This window comes from Vipera ursinii, assembly GCF_947247035.1.
Source record: "Vipera ursinii genome assembly, chromosome: 4".
NCBI lineage: Eukaryota > Metazoa > Chordata > Lepidosauria > Squamata > Viperidae > Vipera > Vipera ursinii.
The window spans coordinates 4,377,143-4,395,538 of NC_139514.1; the positions used below are offsets into that span (position 1 = coordinate 4,377,143).

An 18,396-nucleotide genomic window follows, 5' to 3' on the forward strand; every position below is an offset into this window, starting at 1 on the left:
TGTGGTGCCTCTCTAGGAACACAATGAATATTTTGGCACCCATTGCCAAAGCCACATATGGAGCCATGTGTAAAAATAGAGCAAGCTGGCATAACGCAGGCTGTCAAGATGAAGCCACACAAATCACGTCGCAAACGCAAGATGAATGAATTTGGGGTAGGGCAGGGGAGCAAATCTAGGTTTGGATTCCTGGTTAGAGGCGACACTTTCTGGAGCGTTGTCCTTCAGCCAGCTCTCTGCTTTGCCCACCCCCGGAACTGAACAGATTCTCGGGTGCCTCTTTTGGAGAACAAGGTCTCAAGAGAAGAGAATAATTGTGGCTCCAGGTTGAACTGTGGAGTCCTTGGTGCTCTCTTGAGCTTGGTTGTTTTCTGGTAGATGTTTCATGTCCCAACACTCAACAGTGCACTGATGATGTTAACTAGCTGATTCATGAAACGTCTGCCAGAAGACAACCAAGCTCAAAGAGCTCCAAGGACCCCAGAACAAACAAGGTCTCTCCTGTGTAGCTTTTCTAAAGCAGATTGAAGAACAAAATGTCAAAGGTCCCACGTTTGCAGAAAATCTGGAGCTTCGCTGATTAATTATTCTTATTCTCAGGAAATTCCTCCTTAGTTATAGAACATAGAATAAAAAACATAGTCCTTTTTTTTATTAAACTAGACCTAACCAATTCCTGCAACCGTTCTTCATATGTTTTAGCCTCCAGGCCTTTAATCATCTTAGTTGCTCTTCTTTGCACTTCCCCCCCCCCCATGGTTTCAACATCTTTTTTTGAATTAGAACGTGTGTTCCATTTTTATCACCAAACGGTGTACATCAAATGGTATAGAAATAATAATAATAATAATAATTTAATTTCTATACCGCCCTTCTCCCGAAGGACTCAGGGCGGTGTACAGGGCAAATACAATAAAAATACAATGTACTAAAGTTAAAGAATTAAATAATGTAGCCCAATTACAATAAAAATTAATCCAATTAATATTAAAATACCCCAGACCCATCAGACCATGCCGGCTTGTTCAAATAAGTATGTTTTTAGGTCACGGCGGAAGGAGTGAAGGTTGGGGGCCATCCGGTTCCAAAGGTCTGGCGCGCCCACAGAGAACGCCTGGGGGCCACCAGTCGACACTCTTTGACCGACGGCACACTAAGGAGGCCCTCTCTGTGGTAGCGCACTGGACGAAGGGAAGTTGATGCCGGCAGCAGGTGCTCCCGTAAGTAATCTGGACCCATGCCTTATACCAAATGGTATAAGGCAGAGGTAGGCAACCTTGGCTGTTTTCATGACTGGTGGACTTCAACTCCCAGAATTCCTGAGCCAGCGTGGCTCAGCTTGGAAACTCTCCCTTTCTCCTCAGCATGGCTGTCTCAGGAATTCTGGGAGTTGAAGTCCACCAGTCATAAAAGAGCCACGGTTGCCCAAAACCTGCCCTAGGAGCCCTCCTGGATCACCTGCGCCAGGTGGATTCATCCTGATTGTCCGGTTTTAGCAGCCTGTGGGAACAAAGCCATCCGAATGCAGCCTTGGTCCTGGAGCTGACCTGGATGAGCCTCTTCTGGTGGTCCCCCTCTTCCTGGGTGTCCCTCGTCCTATGTACCCCCTCATTCTGTCTTTGTCTGGTCCTGTGTCCCCCCCTCTTCTAGGTGACTCCTCCCCTATGTACCCCCTCATTCTCCCTGTATCTGGTCTGGGCTCTCCCCCTCTTTTAAGTGATCCCCTCCCATGTGTATCCCCCTCTTTCTGCCTGTCCCTGGTCCTGTGTACCCCTCATTCTGTCTTTCTCTGGTCCTGGGTTCCCCCCCTCTTTTAAGTGACCCTTGTCCTGTGAATGCCCCTCTTAATGCCTGCCCCTGGTCCTGCGTCCCCCCCTCTTCTGGGTTCCCCCTGGGGCATTCATGGCCTCTGGCGCCCCCTCCCCTCCCTCCGTGCCCCCTCCCCACCAGACGGGCGGGGGGGTCGTGCAGCCTCACTGTGAGATGGCCTCACGAGACCGATGGTTCGTTAAGGTGCTTCCAAGTAAAAAAGGCAGCACGCAGGGATGCAATCAGATATAGCTTTATTTAACGATAGAGTAGAGAGAAAGAGTTCCCTGGCATGGAGGCATCCATGCCTGGATTAAGCTCAGCAAGCATAGCGTGAGAGTGTGAGAGTGTGTTAGAGAGAGAGCAGCCCCTGAACAGAAGTTTTTATGGGGGTCCTCAGCCCCGCCCTTACCAATTAACTCTCGCCAATGGGGCTGCAGGGGCCGGGGACCACTGACCCATCAGTGGGAGAAAAGATGCCTCTTTGCTCCCATCTGATGACCTTTTTGGGGAACTGCCATGGCTGGCACTAAACATCTAACAATTCCCCTTCTTGCCAGCCAATGACAGAGACCAGTGAATGTATGTGAGGGGGCGAGCAGGTGTCATAGACATGCATATACACGTTCAGAAGACCAAACACAAACGCTTACACAGAAGGTTGTGCCAGTCAATGGGAACAGGTTTGGTGAACAGGTCAGCTATCTGGTCAGTTGTATTACAATGCTCAACATGTATAAACCCCATTTTGGCAAGCTGCCTGACATTTTTATAGCGTACGTCTATGTGGTGGGACCTAGAGCCCACTGCATATGCCCCCGAGATTGCAATTGCAGCCTTATTATCCTCTTGAATTTGGATGGGCAGAGGAGGAGTTGCCCAGATGCTCGTTATCAGAGTATCGAACCAAATCAAATCATTGGCCGTGTCCGACAGGCTGGCATATTCAGCCTCGGCCGTGGAGCAAGAAACAAATTTTTGCTGCCTAACATGCCAATGGATAGGACAGCCATTTAGCAATATGAGGAAACCAGAGGAGCTCCGTCTACTCTTGGTGTCACCAGCCCAGTCTGCGTCCGAGTAAGCGGAGAGCTGGGCCGTCTTCCCCTTCTCTGCTTCCAGCACAAGGAGAGCATCGGTCGTGCCCTTGAGGTACCTAAGTACCCTCTTAACAGCAGTCCAGTGGAATTCCTTTGGGTGTTCCACATGCCTGGACAGTAGATTCACAGCTAAAGCTATGGCAGGCCTGCTCCAATTGCTGATATATAGCAAGGAGCCAATCACAGATCTGTAAAGCGTATTATCTGTGAACTCAGGACCGTCCTTGTGAGTGTGATTGTAATATTCTGCCATTTTGCATTTGGCCAATAACTCCTCAATCTTTTCTTTCTGAGATAGGGCGAACCCCTCCTTAGTGGCCAAGATGTGCACACCCAAGTACCTGTCAACCCGCCCCAAAGACTTCAGGGTAAACTTTTCCCCCAGGGCCTTGGCAAATTTATCACACCCTTCCTTGTCAGGCCCTACATATAGGAGGTCGTCCACATAAACTAACACCCGTTCTGTGGTACCCTTGGAGTTGCGTGTGAAAACACATTCATCTGGATGGGATGCACTGAAACCAACTCGTTCTAAACTTTTTCTAAGGCAGTCGTACCATAGTTTCCCCGACTGCTTGAGGCTATATAACCCTTTTCGGAGCAGCCATGTGTTTCCCCCTTCCTGCTGGTAGCCAGGAGGGGCCCTCACGTAGATCTGCCGGTCCAATTTGGCGTGGAGGTAAGCCGTCTGGATGTCAAATTGGAAGACTTCCTCCCCCAGAGCGGCTGCAGTTACGAGGGCGGCCTTGACGCTCTCTGCCCGGACGGTTGGAGAGTAGGTCTCCCCGTAGTCCTCCATGTAGCACTGGGAGAACCCCTGAGCTACCAAACGGGCCTTATACAGGTAGAGGCCATTGGCAAGTGGTTTGGCCTTGAAAACCCACCTTGTGCCAATGACTTTCCTCTCCTTTGGTGGTTGCTGGGGGGTGAAGACCTTGAGCTTTTTCAGGCTCGCCATCTCCTGCTCCATCGCGAGCTGCCATTTCTCCTGTTCTTCGATGGGCAGCTCCTGGATGTCAGAGAAGGATTTTGGGGTGACCACAACACTGTTGACGGACGCGATGTGCCCAATGTCGATTCTCTTTGGCGGGATCCCTTTGTTGGACCGCTTTGATCTCCTGACCTTCTGCCACTCACCGCCCTTTTCTTCTGCGGGTTCCACGTCCACTGGCATTTCATCATTAGGACGTGTGGACCCTCGGTCCCAGGTGCTGGGACTGGATGGCTCATCCTCCCTATCTGAACCAGGTAGGATGACATCTTCGTCTTGTTCCTCACTTTCGTCGGTGGCAGGGTATGTGGTCGTCTCAGGTGATGTCATGGTCGGTGTGTCCTCGCTGGGGTCGCAGAATCATACTGGGCAGAGGCGGTGCACTACGCCAATTACACCTTTGTGAACTCAGGACCGTCCTTGTGAGTGTGATTGTAATAGTCACTTTGTATCGGGCTACGCGTTGGGTTAGATTCTGCCATTTTGCATTTGGCCAATAACTCCTCAATCTTTTCTTTCTGAGATAGGGCAAACCCCTCCTTAGTGGCCAAGATGTGCACACCCAAGTACCTGTCAACCCGCCCCAAAGACTTCAGGGTAAACTTTTCCCCCAGGGCCTTGGCAAATTTATCACACCCTTCCTTGTCAGGCCCTACATATAGGAGGTCGTCCACATAAACTAACACCCGTTCTGTGGTACCCTTGGAGTTGCGTGTGAAAACACATTCATCTGCATGGGATACACTGAAACCAACTCGTTCTAAACTTTTTCTAAGGCAGTCGTACCATAGTTTCCCCGACTGCTTGAGGCCATATAACCCTTTTCAGAGCAGCCATGTGTTTCATTGAAACCATCCTCTGCTACCAAATTGTGAGATGGCCTCACGAGACCGATGGTTCGTTAAGGTGCTTCCAAGTAAAAAAGGCAGCACGCAGGGATGCAATCAGATATAGCTTTATTTACTGATAGAGTAGAGAGAAAGAGTTCCCTGGCATGGAGGCATCCATGCCTGGATTGAGCTCAGCAAGCATAGCGTGACAGTGTGAGAGTGTGTTAGACAGAGAGCAGCCCCTGAACAGAGGTTTTTATGGGGGTCCTCAGCCCCTCCCTTACCAATTAACTCTCGCCAATGGGGCTGCAGGGGCCGGGGACCCCTGACCCACCAGTGGGAGCAAAGATGCCTCTTTGCTCCCATCTGATGACCTTTTTGGGGAACTGCCATGGCTGGCACAAAAACATCTAACACTCACGATGCCCGGCTCCGGCTCCTCCCGCCCACCCAGCTCCGCCCCGGGCAGCTGCTCTAACGGGCGGCACGGTGGGCGCTGCGGTGGGCTGGCCGAGCCGAGCCGGGCGGCGGAGATCGGAGCGCCGTGCTTCCCCCTCGGCCTGCCTTTCCTCCTCCGCTGCCGGCTGCGGCATGGATGGGCGCTGAAGCCAGGAAGACGCTCCTCGCCGCCTACGCGGGGGTCCTGCGTGGTAGGGTGGGGGGCTGGGGGGGCGCGGAGGATGCAGCACATCTCTTTGGGGGCTCCTTCCCCACGTGGCTTCCCGTGGCGGGACCGGCGCCGGTGTAAGGTGGGAAGGGGAGATCGGGGGGCGAAGGATCTGGACCTCTGAAACCGCCCCCTGCCCCCCAGATTCCTAGGATCAGGCTATTATTTCGCCCGACTTTCCTCTTTATGAAGATCTTGAGCGTTAAAGAGCCCTGGATGGGAGGGGGCTGCTCGTTGGGACACCTCGAAAGAGGAATAATAATGATGATGATAATAATAATAATAATAATAATAATAATAATAATAATAATAATAATAATAATAATAATAATAATATAAGGATGATCATGATGACAACAGATATAGGATCTCATAGGATTTAATATGATATATACAAGATGCACAGTATAAGTTATATAAGAAATAGATATAAGAGGAAGATATCAGATAAAGGTATAAGATAAGAGATCAGTTAATATGATATAATGTGAAATACAATATAAGATATACATTCTTCATTTTCTTCCAATTCTTGTCCAGTTCAGGCTCTAAATGCTCTTGTAAACTCAAAAACCTATTTTTAATCCCCACCCCTATAATAAAAGGAAACAGTCTGGCAGCCACTGGGATAGGAAGAATTGTTTCCTGTTTGATCTGTCACTTGCAGATTCTTTTTCTTAAACAGCTTGGAAACGAGCAAGATAAAAATTATCAGGAACCAATAATTAAGATAGAAAAGGGGGAGAGGGGAAGCAAAGAGTGAAAGAGGTTACAAAGTCAAAAGTGCAGAATTAAGCAGAAATATACCAAAAAAAATTCCAACTTTTTCCCCACAAGACGTAAATATCAGCTTCCAGGAACCTCTTAATCTAAATTGACAACATAGGTTTCATTTTTGTTTTCTATCCTATCTAATCATCGAATGCATATTTCGTAATTTCATTTTTTTCCAGTTTCACGCAGAAAGTCCCAAAGTGGATTCCAATCGGCATTAAAATGAATCTTTTCTCTAATCCACGGGTGGCTCATCTATATAGCCCCTTTACCAACGGTGGACTTCAACTCCCAGAATGCCTGAGCCAGAATTTCCTTGGCTGGCTCGGGAATTCTGGGAGTTGAAGTCCACAGGTCTAAAGGGGACTTCAATTGATCACACTGAATAAAACCAAAGCTGCCAATTTTTGCCATCTCTGCCGGTTACATTGACTCCACCATCCTTTCTTCCATTGTGGGCCGTGTGAAATCTTTTCACTGTTATGCCCACAAATGTCTCACAACTGTTATCCTAAATAAAAGCAAATCTGCGTGAGGTTTTATTTTTTCCCAGCGATTTGTCCGTTGACCCAAAAGGAATATATCTCTGGGTTTCCATGGAAGATTCGCTTTTCTCTTGCGGCTTCGATGTTTTCAGATCCTTGTCGCCGGTGCCAAAGTTTGTGGGTTTTGGTTTCTCATATGAAAGAGAGATGTGTGTCTTCCGGCACGTTGTACTTCAATTTATGTTCCTCAAAGAGCTTGCAAAGCTCCTCCAAGTATCTCTTATGCAGCTCATCAACTTCGTCTTGGCTGGGATTGTGCTTCTTCCCCATCTGGATGGGTTTTCCCACTGGGGGGACCAAACAGGATTTAATTTAATGTAATTTAATTTAATTTATTCTATTCTGTTCTGTTCTGTTTTGAGCTGTTCTGTTCTGTTCTATTATTTCTATTCTATTCTTTATTTGACTTGATTTTATTTTATTATTCTATTCTACTCCATTCTTTATTTTATTTGACGACCTTTTTATTTTATTTTATTACTTCATTTTGTTATTTTATTTTATTTAAACTTGTGTGCCACCCTTTTCACCAAAAGGGACTATAGGCAATGTACAGACATTGTTTAAAATGCACTACAGATAGTCCTTGACTTACAACAGTTCGTTTAGTGACTGTTCAAAGTTACAACGGCACTGAAAAAAGTGACTTATGACCACTTTTCACTCTTACGACCGTTGCAGCCTCCCCATGGTCACATGGTCAAACATCAGAGGCTTGGCAACTGGCGTGTACTTACGACGGTTGCAGAGTCCTGGGGTCACGGGTGATCCCCTTTTGCAACCTTGTGACACGCAAAGTCAAGAGGGAAGCCAGATCCACTTAACGACCGTTTGATTTAACTTAGCAATTGCAGTGATCCACTTAAAGAGCGTAATAAGAAATGTTGTAAAATGGAACATCGCTCACTTCACAAATGTCCCAGCCACAGAAAAGTCGGGCACAACTGTCATAAGTTGACGACTTTCTTTTTTTCTTTTTCTTTTTCTTTAAATATTTTATTAATTTTCCAATTTTACATCTGAATATTTAAAAAGCAATGCAGTGACGGTTAATAAATAGTTCAATAGAAAAATCTTAGTCTAGGTTACAACATCAGATATTTCTCCTCTTTTTCCCCTTAACATTTACTGTCTTGTATTCATGTTAGCACATTTCTAATTATATCAACTCAATTAAAAACATCATTAGTACATTTATCAACATTTTTACCTTATCTTAATTACATTCAATCGTCATAAACAATCCCTATCCTGTTATTAATGTTTACTCAATGTTTAATTTCTCATTGATATTCCAATTTAACCTTTAATGTTTATAAGTCAAGGACTTTGTGTAATGTCGCCTTAGCAGATCCGGTTGTGTTTCCTCTCTCGCCTACCTGGGAAGGCTAATAAGAGGAAACCTCGAACAATCCTCAAAGAAGGAAGAACGCGTCCAGCAGATCCCTCCTCGTTTTACTTGCCTCTCATTTCTGGATGCCATGGGAGAAACACGGACTTACCCACAGTGAAGATCGGCTTTCGGTATGGAATCAACCCAAAGGTGTACTGGAAGATCCCTCTGGCATAGAAGAGAGGCAGCGAGATTCCCATGATCTTCTGCAAACGTTCTTGTGTCCACCTCAGCCAGGATCCTTTGGGGTTTTCGACCTGATCATACAGCTCGTTCTCTCCGAAAGAGAAGACGGGGACAAGCGGAGTGCTGGGAACGGAGAGGAAGCAGAAGGAGAGACGGAACCAAACCGGTTGAGATAACTGAGGAAGGCTGGGTGGCTGCAAATAATGGATCCCAGCCCTCTTTCTCAACCTTTGCACGTTTAAGGGAAACACGGTAATACTTTGTGAGATCGGTGGTGGGATTCAAATCTGTGACCAACCAGTTCTCTGCGTAGATGCCACTTCCAGACGTCCATTCTGGGCCTGGGCAACAATGAATTAGCTACCGGTGCTGCTGAAGTGGTGCGGACCCCCCAGAAGCTGCTCCTACTCACCCATTCTCTATAGCCAGCCGAACGAAGCCCTTGCGGTTCTCTAACAAGAGGGTGTAAGCTCCAGGACGGGCGTCTAGGGCTTCTTGGGCCCCTCCCACAGCTATGATTACAACATTCCCACCTTCCTTCTTCCTCAAGACGTAGGAAACAGATTCCCTGTCCGAGGCAATACAAGCTGGGTGAAGCAAAGCAGGAAAAAGAAGAACATTAAAGCCCTTTACAACACACACACACACACACACACAAACACACTAAATAGCCTTAACAGAGAATAACAGAGCTGGAAGGGACCTTAGAGGTCTTCTAGTCCAGCCCCCTGCTCAAGTATTGTGTAGTGGGTTTTAGACCGCATGGAATGACACCAGACCGATGAGTACAGCATAGCAGCTCTTTATTGATGGTAGAACCAGGGCTTTTTTTCTCATAGAACGCTCAGAATGGAGTTCCGGCACCTTTTTTGGATGGAACCTTGTAGGGTAGGCAAGGCGGGTTGTATGACGTGTGAGTTCTGGCACCTTTTTCTTTTACAAAAAAAGCACTGGGTAGAACTATACTGAGGATTTGGGGTTACCTGAGTCCTTATATATACCTGGCCAGGTATCCACCTGGTCAATCCATTTGAACCTGGTATTCCCACCGAGAAATAGCCCAATCCGCATCAGTCCCGGTACAGCGCCACCTGGTGGTATAAGTAGCACTGTTGCTATGTTGTCCCCCAAAACCATACACAACATGAAGAACGGTTGCAGAATTTAGGTTAGAAATAAGGGAGACATGATAGCAGAGCTCCAGCATCAGAGGGGCTGCCACAAAGAAGAAGAGGGAGTAAAGCTATTCTCCAAAGCGCCTAAAGGCAGGACAAACTAATCAAGGAGAGAAGCAACCTGGAATTAAGGAGAAACTTCCTAACAGTGAGATCAATCAACCAGTGGAACAACCTGCCTCCAGAAATTGTGGGTGCTCCATCACTGGAGGTTTTTAAGAATGGACTGGGCAGCCATTTGTCTGAAATGGCATAGGGTCTCCTGCTTGAGCAGGGGGTTGGACTAGAAGACCTCCAAGGTCCCTTCCAGCTCTGTTCTGGTTGATTGATTGATTTTGCTCTTCCAAAAGTGTCCCAATGAATCAGAAACCCCTTTAAAGTCGGTTTACCTATACTCATCAAGTAATCCCGGAAAACGGGGACGCGGAAAAAAGTATTCAACGCCATCTGGTGAGGCTTCAGCCCTAGGAACTGCTTGGAAAAACCGGTGGCTTCGGTGCAGAAATTAAAGACGGCAATCCCCACGATACCGTGAGGGTGAAGGCCGAAGATGTAGTTCTTGGATGGATCCAAATCTGCCGTCTTCATCAGCTGGAAAAGAAAGACATTTAGGATACTTGTTCCATTTCTTATTTATTTATTTTATTTATATCCAGCCTCAATTACTTCCCCTCCTCCTTTTATTAGTGGGATGATGATGATGATAAGGATTCTGTTGCTTTGCATGTGTTTCCTCACCGGAGACAAATTCCTTGTGTGTCTAATCACACTTGGCCGAATAAAGAATTTAGTTCAATCCGATCCAATCCAATTCCATTATTTTGGGCAAAAAAATATCCACATATCCAGCCCACTTTCCTCCTTCTATTTTCCCCACAACAACAACCCTGTAAGGTAGGTTGGGCTGAGAGAGAGAGAGAGAGAGAGAAAGAGGGAGAGAGAGAGAGAGGGGGTGAAAGAGGGAGAGAAAGAAAAAGAGAGAAAAAGAAAGCGAGAAAGAGAAAGAAAGAGGGAGAGAAAGAGAAAGGAGAGAGACAAAGAGAGAGAGAGAGAAAGAGACAGAGAGAAAGAGAGAGAGAGAGGACCAAAGTCACCCAGCCAGCTTTCTCCCCAGAGAAAGAAATATTTTGGGGACTATTAAAAAGGCAGAATATTATATTTCCCCAAAGGAATAATGGAGAAAATCTTAGGCAGAAACAACTCCCCCACAGGTCTCTCTGCCCCAAGCAGAAACCAGCTCTGTAGAAATGCAGGTTTGATAATCCTTTCAGAAAGACTGGAGCCAGGAAGCTTGGAGCTGATGGGATTAGAAAAAGACCCCTAGAACCAGCAACCCCTCACCCCAAACTCCAACACAGGAGATAGCTGTCAGCCACAACCCCAGGGAAGCAGGATATGACCTTTAGGACATAATAAGATTAACCCTCCACCATCAGGATACCAAAAGGGCACACTGGACCTCAGGTCAAAGTTCATGCCACAGGAACAAGAACGAGTCCAAACACAAAAGCCCAAGAAGGTATAAAAACCCACCACTCCCAGCAACATGTGGTCAGCTGCTCCAGAGCCACATTCAATAAACAAGAACCTTCTGTCAGCCTCCATTTTATTTTTTCCTGGCTTGGACTGGACCCTGATGAAGATTTTTCTTTCAACAATGCCTAAGGCAGGACTAGAACTCAGCATCTCTTGGTGATTGGCCCAAAGTACCCAGCCAGCTTTCATGCCCAAGGCGGGACTAGAACTCCTGATCTCCTGCTTTCTAGCCTGATGCCTTAACCACTAGAGTCCAGACCAAACTGGCTCTTTTATGCTGTCTCGGCTCTGCTTTGTAAGAAAGAGGTTGAAAGGATGGGTTATACTGGGTTGGATTGTATGGCCTCTAAGGTCCCTTCTGACTCTTTCATTCTATGAGGCTAAGATGACCCTTCACCTTGTTTCTCAAAGCACAGCTGCCTTTTTCCCCCCTGCCACACTCATTGATCTGAGCACATTATTTATTTTATAAATAACCTAAAGTTTTTTTCCCCTCCTGAACTTCCAGGCTCCTTCTGCTCACTGCATTTAATTGATCATCAGGTGCATCAAGCAGATCCCAGCTGTTTAGTAGCCACAGCACAATGAGCACTGTGTAAAGTGCTCACTTTTTTCAGGGCCGTTGTAACCTCAAGCGGTCACTAAATGAACGGTTGTAAGTCAAGGACTCCTTGTATCAATCTCCCGTCATCTTGACAGCCTCTTTCTCCACCCCATTATGCAGCTGGAGGCTGTGCTGCCTCTTCTCCGCTTGTCCCCTACGCAGCATCTCTTTGTCCGTCAGTCTCCCAAGGTCTTTCTCCCGTGCCATTATACTCCTTCTCACTAGGGGGACACGTACCGTGATCGGGAAATAGTCTTTCATGTATCGCCAGACGACGCTGTTCCGCATCCAGTGGGCGCGCCGCCCCCCTTTTCTTGGGGTGTCCCAGTCGAACGCCCACCAGGCAGCATAGAGGGCGCAGATCAGCCAGAAGCGGGTGAAGAGGAGGAGGATGAAGACGGCAACGGAGCACGGACCTGGAGGAAAAGAAGGGAGAACTGTTAGGGGTCTTTCACATTAACACGTTTGGTTCCCTAATCGGGAATAACAGAATAACAGAGCTGGAAGGGACCTTGAAGGTCTTCTAGTCCAGCCCCCTGCTCCAGCAGGAAACCCTACTCCATGTCAGACAAGTAACTGTCCAGTCTCTTCTTAAAAGCCTCCAGTGATGGATGTCCTGCAACTTCTGGAGGGAAGCTGTTCCACTGGTTAATTGTTCTCACTATCAGGAAATTTCTCCTTAGTTCGAGGTTGCTTCTCTCTTTGTGCAATTTCCATCCGTTGCTTCTTGTCCTGCCTTCTGGTGCTTTGGAGAACAGCTTGACTCCCTCTTCTTTGGGGCAGCCCCTGAGCTATTGGAACATTGGCTATCCTGTCTCCCCTCGCCCTTCTCTTCATTAAACTGGACATCCCCAATTCCAGCAACCGCTCCCTATATGTTTTAGCCTCCAGTCCCCCGATCATCTTTGTTGCTCTTCTCTGCCCTCTTTCTAGAGTCTCAACATCTTTTTTACATCGTGGTGACCAAAACTGGATGCCATATTCCAAGAGTGGCCTTACCAAGGCATTAAAAATGGTATTAACACTTCACGTAATTTTGATTCTATCCCTGTGTTAATGTACTGTAGGAAGGTGTTGGCCTTTTTGGCAGCTGCAACACATGGCTGGCTCATATTTAAGGGATGGTCCACTAAGACTCTGAGATCCGTTTTGCAGTTACTGCTGTTAAGCCAAGATTCACCTAGTCTGTAACTGAAGTGTGGAAAGGTGGTTTTTTAAGATATTGGACAGTTATGCAATTCTGTGTTGGTCTCTCCCAAACCTAGATCAAATGTTAGTGAACTACAAAGATTATTTGGAGGTGGGTGAAACTTTGAATGTAGTTGCTCGGGAAATCTGGGTGTTGAAATCCCCAAGTCATAAAAGAGCCAAGGTTGCCTACCCGTGGGTTAAATGAAGAGACCCAGACTCATTGGAAATCTCACACTGCGGTGAAAAAGGACATGCATTCAATTTCACATCTATTAAGATTGTCGGCCAAGCAGGGGGAAAAACAGCCAGAGAAATTATTGAAGCCTGAGAAACGGGAACTTTGTCAGCCAATAGGCGTGCTGATTTATTACTGCCTACCAGGTACTTAGGAGCCAAGGGCGTGGCAATTAACAACTTAATAGCTGGCCACAAACACTCTAATTAGCAACTAAAAGCAACACACAACCAGGCACCAAATAAATACAATCTGAAGAACAGATCAGTGTGCACACCTTCTGGATAGAATAGAATAGAGCTGGAAGGGACCTTGGAGGTCTTCTAGTCCAGCCCCCTGCTCAAGCAGGAGAACCAGGGGTGGGATTGTATCTCCAGTCTACAACACAGTCCTTTCAGCAGTTCCAAGAAGGCTCCACCCCCATTTGCACCACTCAGGTGACCCTGAGGACACAGATAAACCTCCAAGTGGCCTCAACAACTTGCTAAAAGCAGGCAAGTGACCAGTGTTTACTGCAAGGGGTATAAATCCTTCCATTCCCCAACATCCAGTCAGAACCTGAGGAAGCTTCTCGGATGAGAAGTGAAACATCTTCAAAGGAAAAACAAGAAAGTCTTGTAGTTGCCTCTTGAAAAATCACCTTTGGGACAGTTATGACCTTTGAGGATGGAGATGCGGCAACAGATGCCAAATATTTGGGGACAAGAAGTGCCCCCTTGATCTACGCTTCCAAACTGACCCCTGTTCATTTTTCCGATGGAAAAACATTTCAGTGCTCTATTTCAAAATAAACACTTCATGGTAAATTGAAGTCCACAAGTCATGAAGGGGCCATAGTTCCCCCATGCTGGCTGAGGAATTCTGGGAGTTGAGATCCGCAAATCATGAAGGGGCCAAGGTTGCCTACCTCTGTCCTACCCCCTGAAAACCTTTTTTGCACGGAATTTCTCTTGGTAAATCAAATAAGTGCTGGTGGTGAGTAGAAATGCAGATTTTTCCCCCCTGCCTCCCATGATGCAATTTAGAATACAGAATAACAGAGAGGTGGAAGGGACCTTGTAGGTCTTCTAGTCCAACCCCCTACTCAAGCAGGAGATCTTATACCATTCCAGTTAAACACTGTCCAATCTCTCCTTAAAAACTTCCACGGAAGGACCCCTCACAATTTCCGGAGAAAAGTCACTCTGCTGATTCACTGTTCTCACTGTCAGGAAATTTCTCCTTCGTTCCAGATTGCGTCTCTCCTTCATTCGCTTCATCCAGGATATGTTATAAAGGTAGTCCTCGACTTACGACCCTTATTGAACTCAAAATGAAGCGAGAGAGCTGTGAAGTGAATTTTGCCCTGTTTTACCCCTTTCTTGCCACAAATGAAACAATGCAGTTAAGTTAGACACACAGTTGTTAAGTGGATCTGGGTTTCCCCGTTGACTTTGTCAGAAGGTCACAAAAGGGGATCACCTGACGCCCCCCCCCGGGGACACTGCGACCGTCATAAATATGAATCGGCTGCCAAGTGTTTGCAATTTTGATCACCTGACTGAGGGGCTGCTGCGACGGTTTTCAGCCTGAAAAATACTGTCATAAGACACTTTTTCCAGTGCCGTTGCGATATCGGTCACTAAATGAATTGTAAGTTGAGGCCAACAGGAAAGAAAACCAGATGCCTGCCTGAGGGAGCTTGCAAAACGGATCCCTGTCCATCTCAAGAGCCTTATTTCTGCAAAATCTACCCCTCGGTTTTGATGCGCAATGCAGCCACCGGTGGAGATTTTTCTGGCAACCCCCAACTCCTGGTCTGTGGACCGGTATATGGCTGTGGCATGCCAGCAACCGGTCCGCACAAACAAGCCAAGCCCCATCCGTGGGATGCTGGCAGCACACAAAACCACACACCCTCCGGTCCGCGGAAAAACCTCTCCCCACGTAACCAGTCCCTGGTGCCCAAAAGGTTGGGGTCCTCTGCCTTAAGACAGCCCCCCCCTTTCCTCCTGCCCCCCCCTTGGTAACCTCCATATCCTTAAAAAGGTCCCCTTAATTAGGAGTAACCATCTCTTTTTTTACCCATGCACAAAGCACAGAAGAGCCATTGAAACACGGCAGCCGTCTGAAGCCGTCTCTCCCACGGGATGTGGCGAGAAGCGAATTCAATCTTCATCCTAGCAGCCGAACCCGTTCCACTGTCTTCGGACTAAAGACGCTGACCCAGTGTTGTGGCGCTGGTCACGGGAGGAAGGGACAAAGTCTGTGGCCTCTGTCCGTCCAGGAGGAACAGGGTGCTGGGTGCAATTACAGTAATTAATGTGGAAATCTGGAAGAAACCCGGCCCATTTTTTGGCACACTGGACCGGTTAGGTGTGTAGGGCTGGGTCATAAATTCTTGCTTCTCTGTTGTGTCTCAACCACCTCACCCAAAAGCAGCAGAAAAGTTCACGAGAACTTTTGGAAGGGACCCATCTTCATTCTGGTGCACCTTCTCCTTTTTGCAAAGACGCCAACGGCGCATTGGAAAGCACGCTGCACCCCTCTTCATGGATTTATTAGATTCTTTTTAACCCGGCTTTATTAGTTTATAAGTAATACAAAAGGGCAAACATGCATAATATTCCTTCTTCCCTGCCAACCCCAGAACAACAACCCTGTGAGGTGGGATAGGCTGGGAGACAGAGGGACTAGCTCAAAGTCTCCCAATTGGCTTTCATATCTCCTAAGGCAGGACTAGAACTCACCATCTCCCAGTTTCTAGGCCAGCACCTTAACCACTAGACCAGACTCCTATGCCTAAAGCACCTTTAAGGAGCCGCTCCTGGGTTGGAGTCTTCTGCTGAACCAGCTCTCCCGTTTTTCCAATGCTTCTTCCCACGGTCAGAATCCTCAAATATTTAAAATATTGGAATGCAGGTTTTAGAGCCTGCCTTGTTATGGAGACAGCAGAAATGTTGAAGCTGATTTTTTTTCCATCCAGCATGTCCTTCTGTCCCAAGGGAATGTTCCAGGTTGCCTGGTGTCCCAATCCGAAGACGTCCAGCGGTGGTGGGTGAAATGCCATGTCTTGCACTCTGCAGAGGAATATAGAGAGAATTGTGCAAGGAGAGGCGGGACATTTACACACCCAGACACCACTTAGTCCTAACTAAATTTTTTTAATTTAATTTAATTTAATAATATTTCTATACCGCCCTTCTCCCTGAGGACTCAGGGCGGTTCACAGGGCAAAAGTAGAATACAAAATACAAACTTTAAAAAGAGATTAAATAATTGCCCAAGTTTAAAACAATTACTATTCAATTATAAAACCCCAAGATAAAATTAAGAATACAAAAAATAAAAAACCCCACCAATCCCCATCAGGCTAGGCCGGCTTGTACAAACAAAAACGTCTTGAGATCGCGACGAAAGGAGCGAAGATCGGGCGCCATCCGGAGCTCTACCGGTAACTGATTCCACAGCTCCGGAGCGCCCACAGAGAAGGATCTCCCCCTGGGGGCCACCAATCAACATTCTCTGATCGGTGGCACCCTGAGGAGGCCCTCTCTGTGGGAACGCACAGGGCGCAGGGAGCTTGATGCCGGCAGCAGATGTTCCCTGAGGTACTCCGGCCCCATGCCATAGAGAGCTTTGAACACCATTACTAGTACCTTGAATCTCACCCGGAAGGCAACTGGCAACCAATGCAGCTCACGGAGCAAAGGTGTAACGTGGGAGTATCGGGAGACTCCCAACACAACTCTCGCGGCTGCATTCTGTACCAGTTGGAGCTTCCGGGTGGTCCTCAAGGGCAGCCCCATGTAGAGAGTGTTGCAGTAGTCCAGACGAGAGGCCATGAGCGCATGAGTGACCGTGCATAAATCATCCCGGCTTAGATAGGGCCGCAACTGGCACACCAGGCGAACCTGGGCAAAAGCCCCCCTAGTCACAGCTCCTATGTGGTCTTCCAGGGTGAGCCGTGAATCTAGGAGGACTCCCAAGTTGCGAGCCCTATCTACGGGGGGTAATAGTTCACCCCCCATAGCAAGAGGTGGAATGTCCGAATAAACCCGGGATGAAGGTATGCAAAGCCACTCAGTCTTGTCGGGGTTGAATTGAAGTCTGTTCCTCCCCATCCAGACCCGGACCGCCTCCAGGCAACGGGACATCATGTTGAGGGCATCACTGGGGTGGTTTGGGGTCGAAAGGAAAAGTTTGGTATCATCAGCATACTGAAGATACCCAACTCCAAAACCACGAATGATCTCACCCAGCGGTTTCATGTAGATGTTGAACAGGAGAGGCGAGAGGACCGACCCCTGAGGAACTCCACAAACGAGAGACCTCGCGGTCGACCTCTGCCCTCCTGCCAACACCGACTGCGAACGTCCCTGGAGATAGGAGGAGAACCACTGTAAGACCATGCCTCCCACTCCCAATCCCCTGAGACGCCGCAGCAAGATACCATGGTCGATGGTATCGAAAGCCGCTGAGAGGTCTAACAGGACCAGAACAGAGGAATGCCCCCTGTCCCGAGCCCTCCAGAGATCATTCACCAGCGCGACCAATGCCGTCTCCGTGCTGTGCCCGGGCCTGAAACCCGATTGGTACGGGTCTAGATAATCCGCTTCATCCAGGACCAGAGGGAGCTGATGTCCCACCACACTCTCAACAACCTTCGCAAGAAAGCGAAGGTTGGAGACAGGACAGAAGTTATTCAATACAGCTGGGTCCAAGGCAGGCTTCTTGAGGAGGGGCCTCACCACCGCCTCTTTCAAGACGGCGGGGAAGCTACCCTCGTTCAAAGAAGCCGATATAACTGCCTGGAACCAGCTGCGTGTCCTCTCCCGGGCTGCATAAACCAGCCAGGAAGGGTACGGGTCCAATAAACATGTGGTGGTGCTCAGCCTCCCCATGATCCTGTCCACTGCCTCCGGAGTCACAGAATCAAACTCATCCCAGGTGGTATCGACAAGACTGCCCGTGTCTTGATCGCCAGACTCTGCCCAGTCAGAGTCCAGACCGGTCCGAATCCGAGCGATTTTGTCCGACAGATGCTGGTTAAACTCCTCGGCACGACCCTGCAAGGGATCCTCCCTCAACTCCTGATTTAGGAGGGAGCGAGTCACCCTAAACAGGGCGGCCGGGCGATTATCTGCGGACGCGATAAGGGTGGTGAAGTGGTTAGACCTCGCCTCCCTTATCGCAGTGAGATAAGGCCTAATGTGGGCTCTTAGTTGCAATCGGTCGGATTCGGATCGGCTGGATCTCCAACCGCTCTCTAGGCCCCGTCTCCGACGCTTCATCTTCCGGAGCTCCGCAGAGAACCATGGAGCTTGACGGGATCTGCACCGGGTCAGGGGCCGCAGGGGTACAACTCGGTCAAGAGCCTC

At 48.0% G+C, this 18,396-nt stretch overlaps 1 protein-coding gene across 1 annotated transcript; it reads right to left on the reverse strand.

Moving 5' to 3' along the window:
• Nucleotides 1-6,848: 6,848 nt before the first annotated feature.
• On the reverse strand, nucleotides 6,849-15,194 carry LOC310640311 (2-acylglycerol O-acyltransferase 2-A-like; the record flags this gene model as incomplete). The annotated part of the gene is made up of 6 exons (XM_083362526.1): nucleotides 6,849-7,003; nucleotides 8,219-8,418; nucleotides 8,708-8,882; nucleotides 9,860-10,061; nucleotides 11,848-12,026; nucleotides 15,101-15,194. The coding sequence occupies 6 exons, from the start codon at nucleotides 15,192-15,194 to the stop codon at nucleotides 6,849-6,851; spliced, it is 1,005 nt and encodes a 334-aa protein (XP_083218652.1).
• Between the last annotated feature and the right edge of the window lie 3,202 nt (nucleotides 15,195-18,396).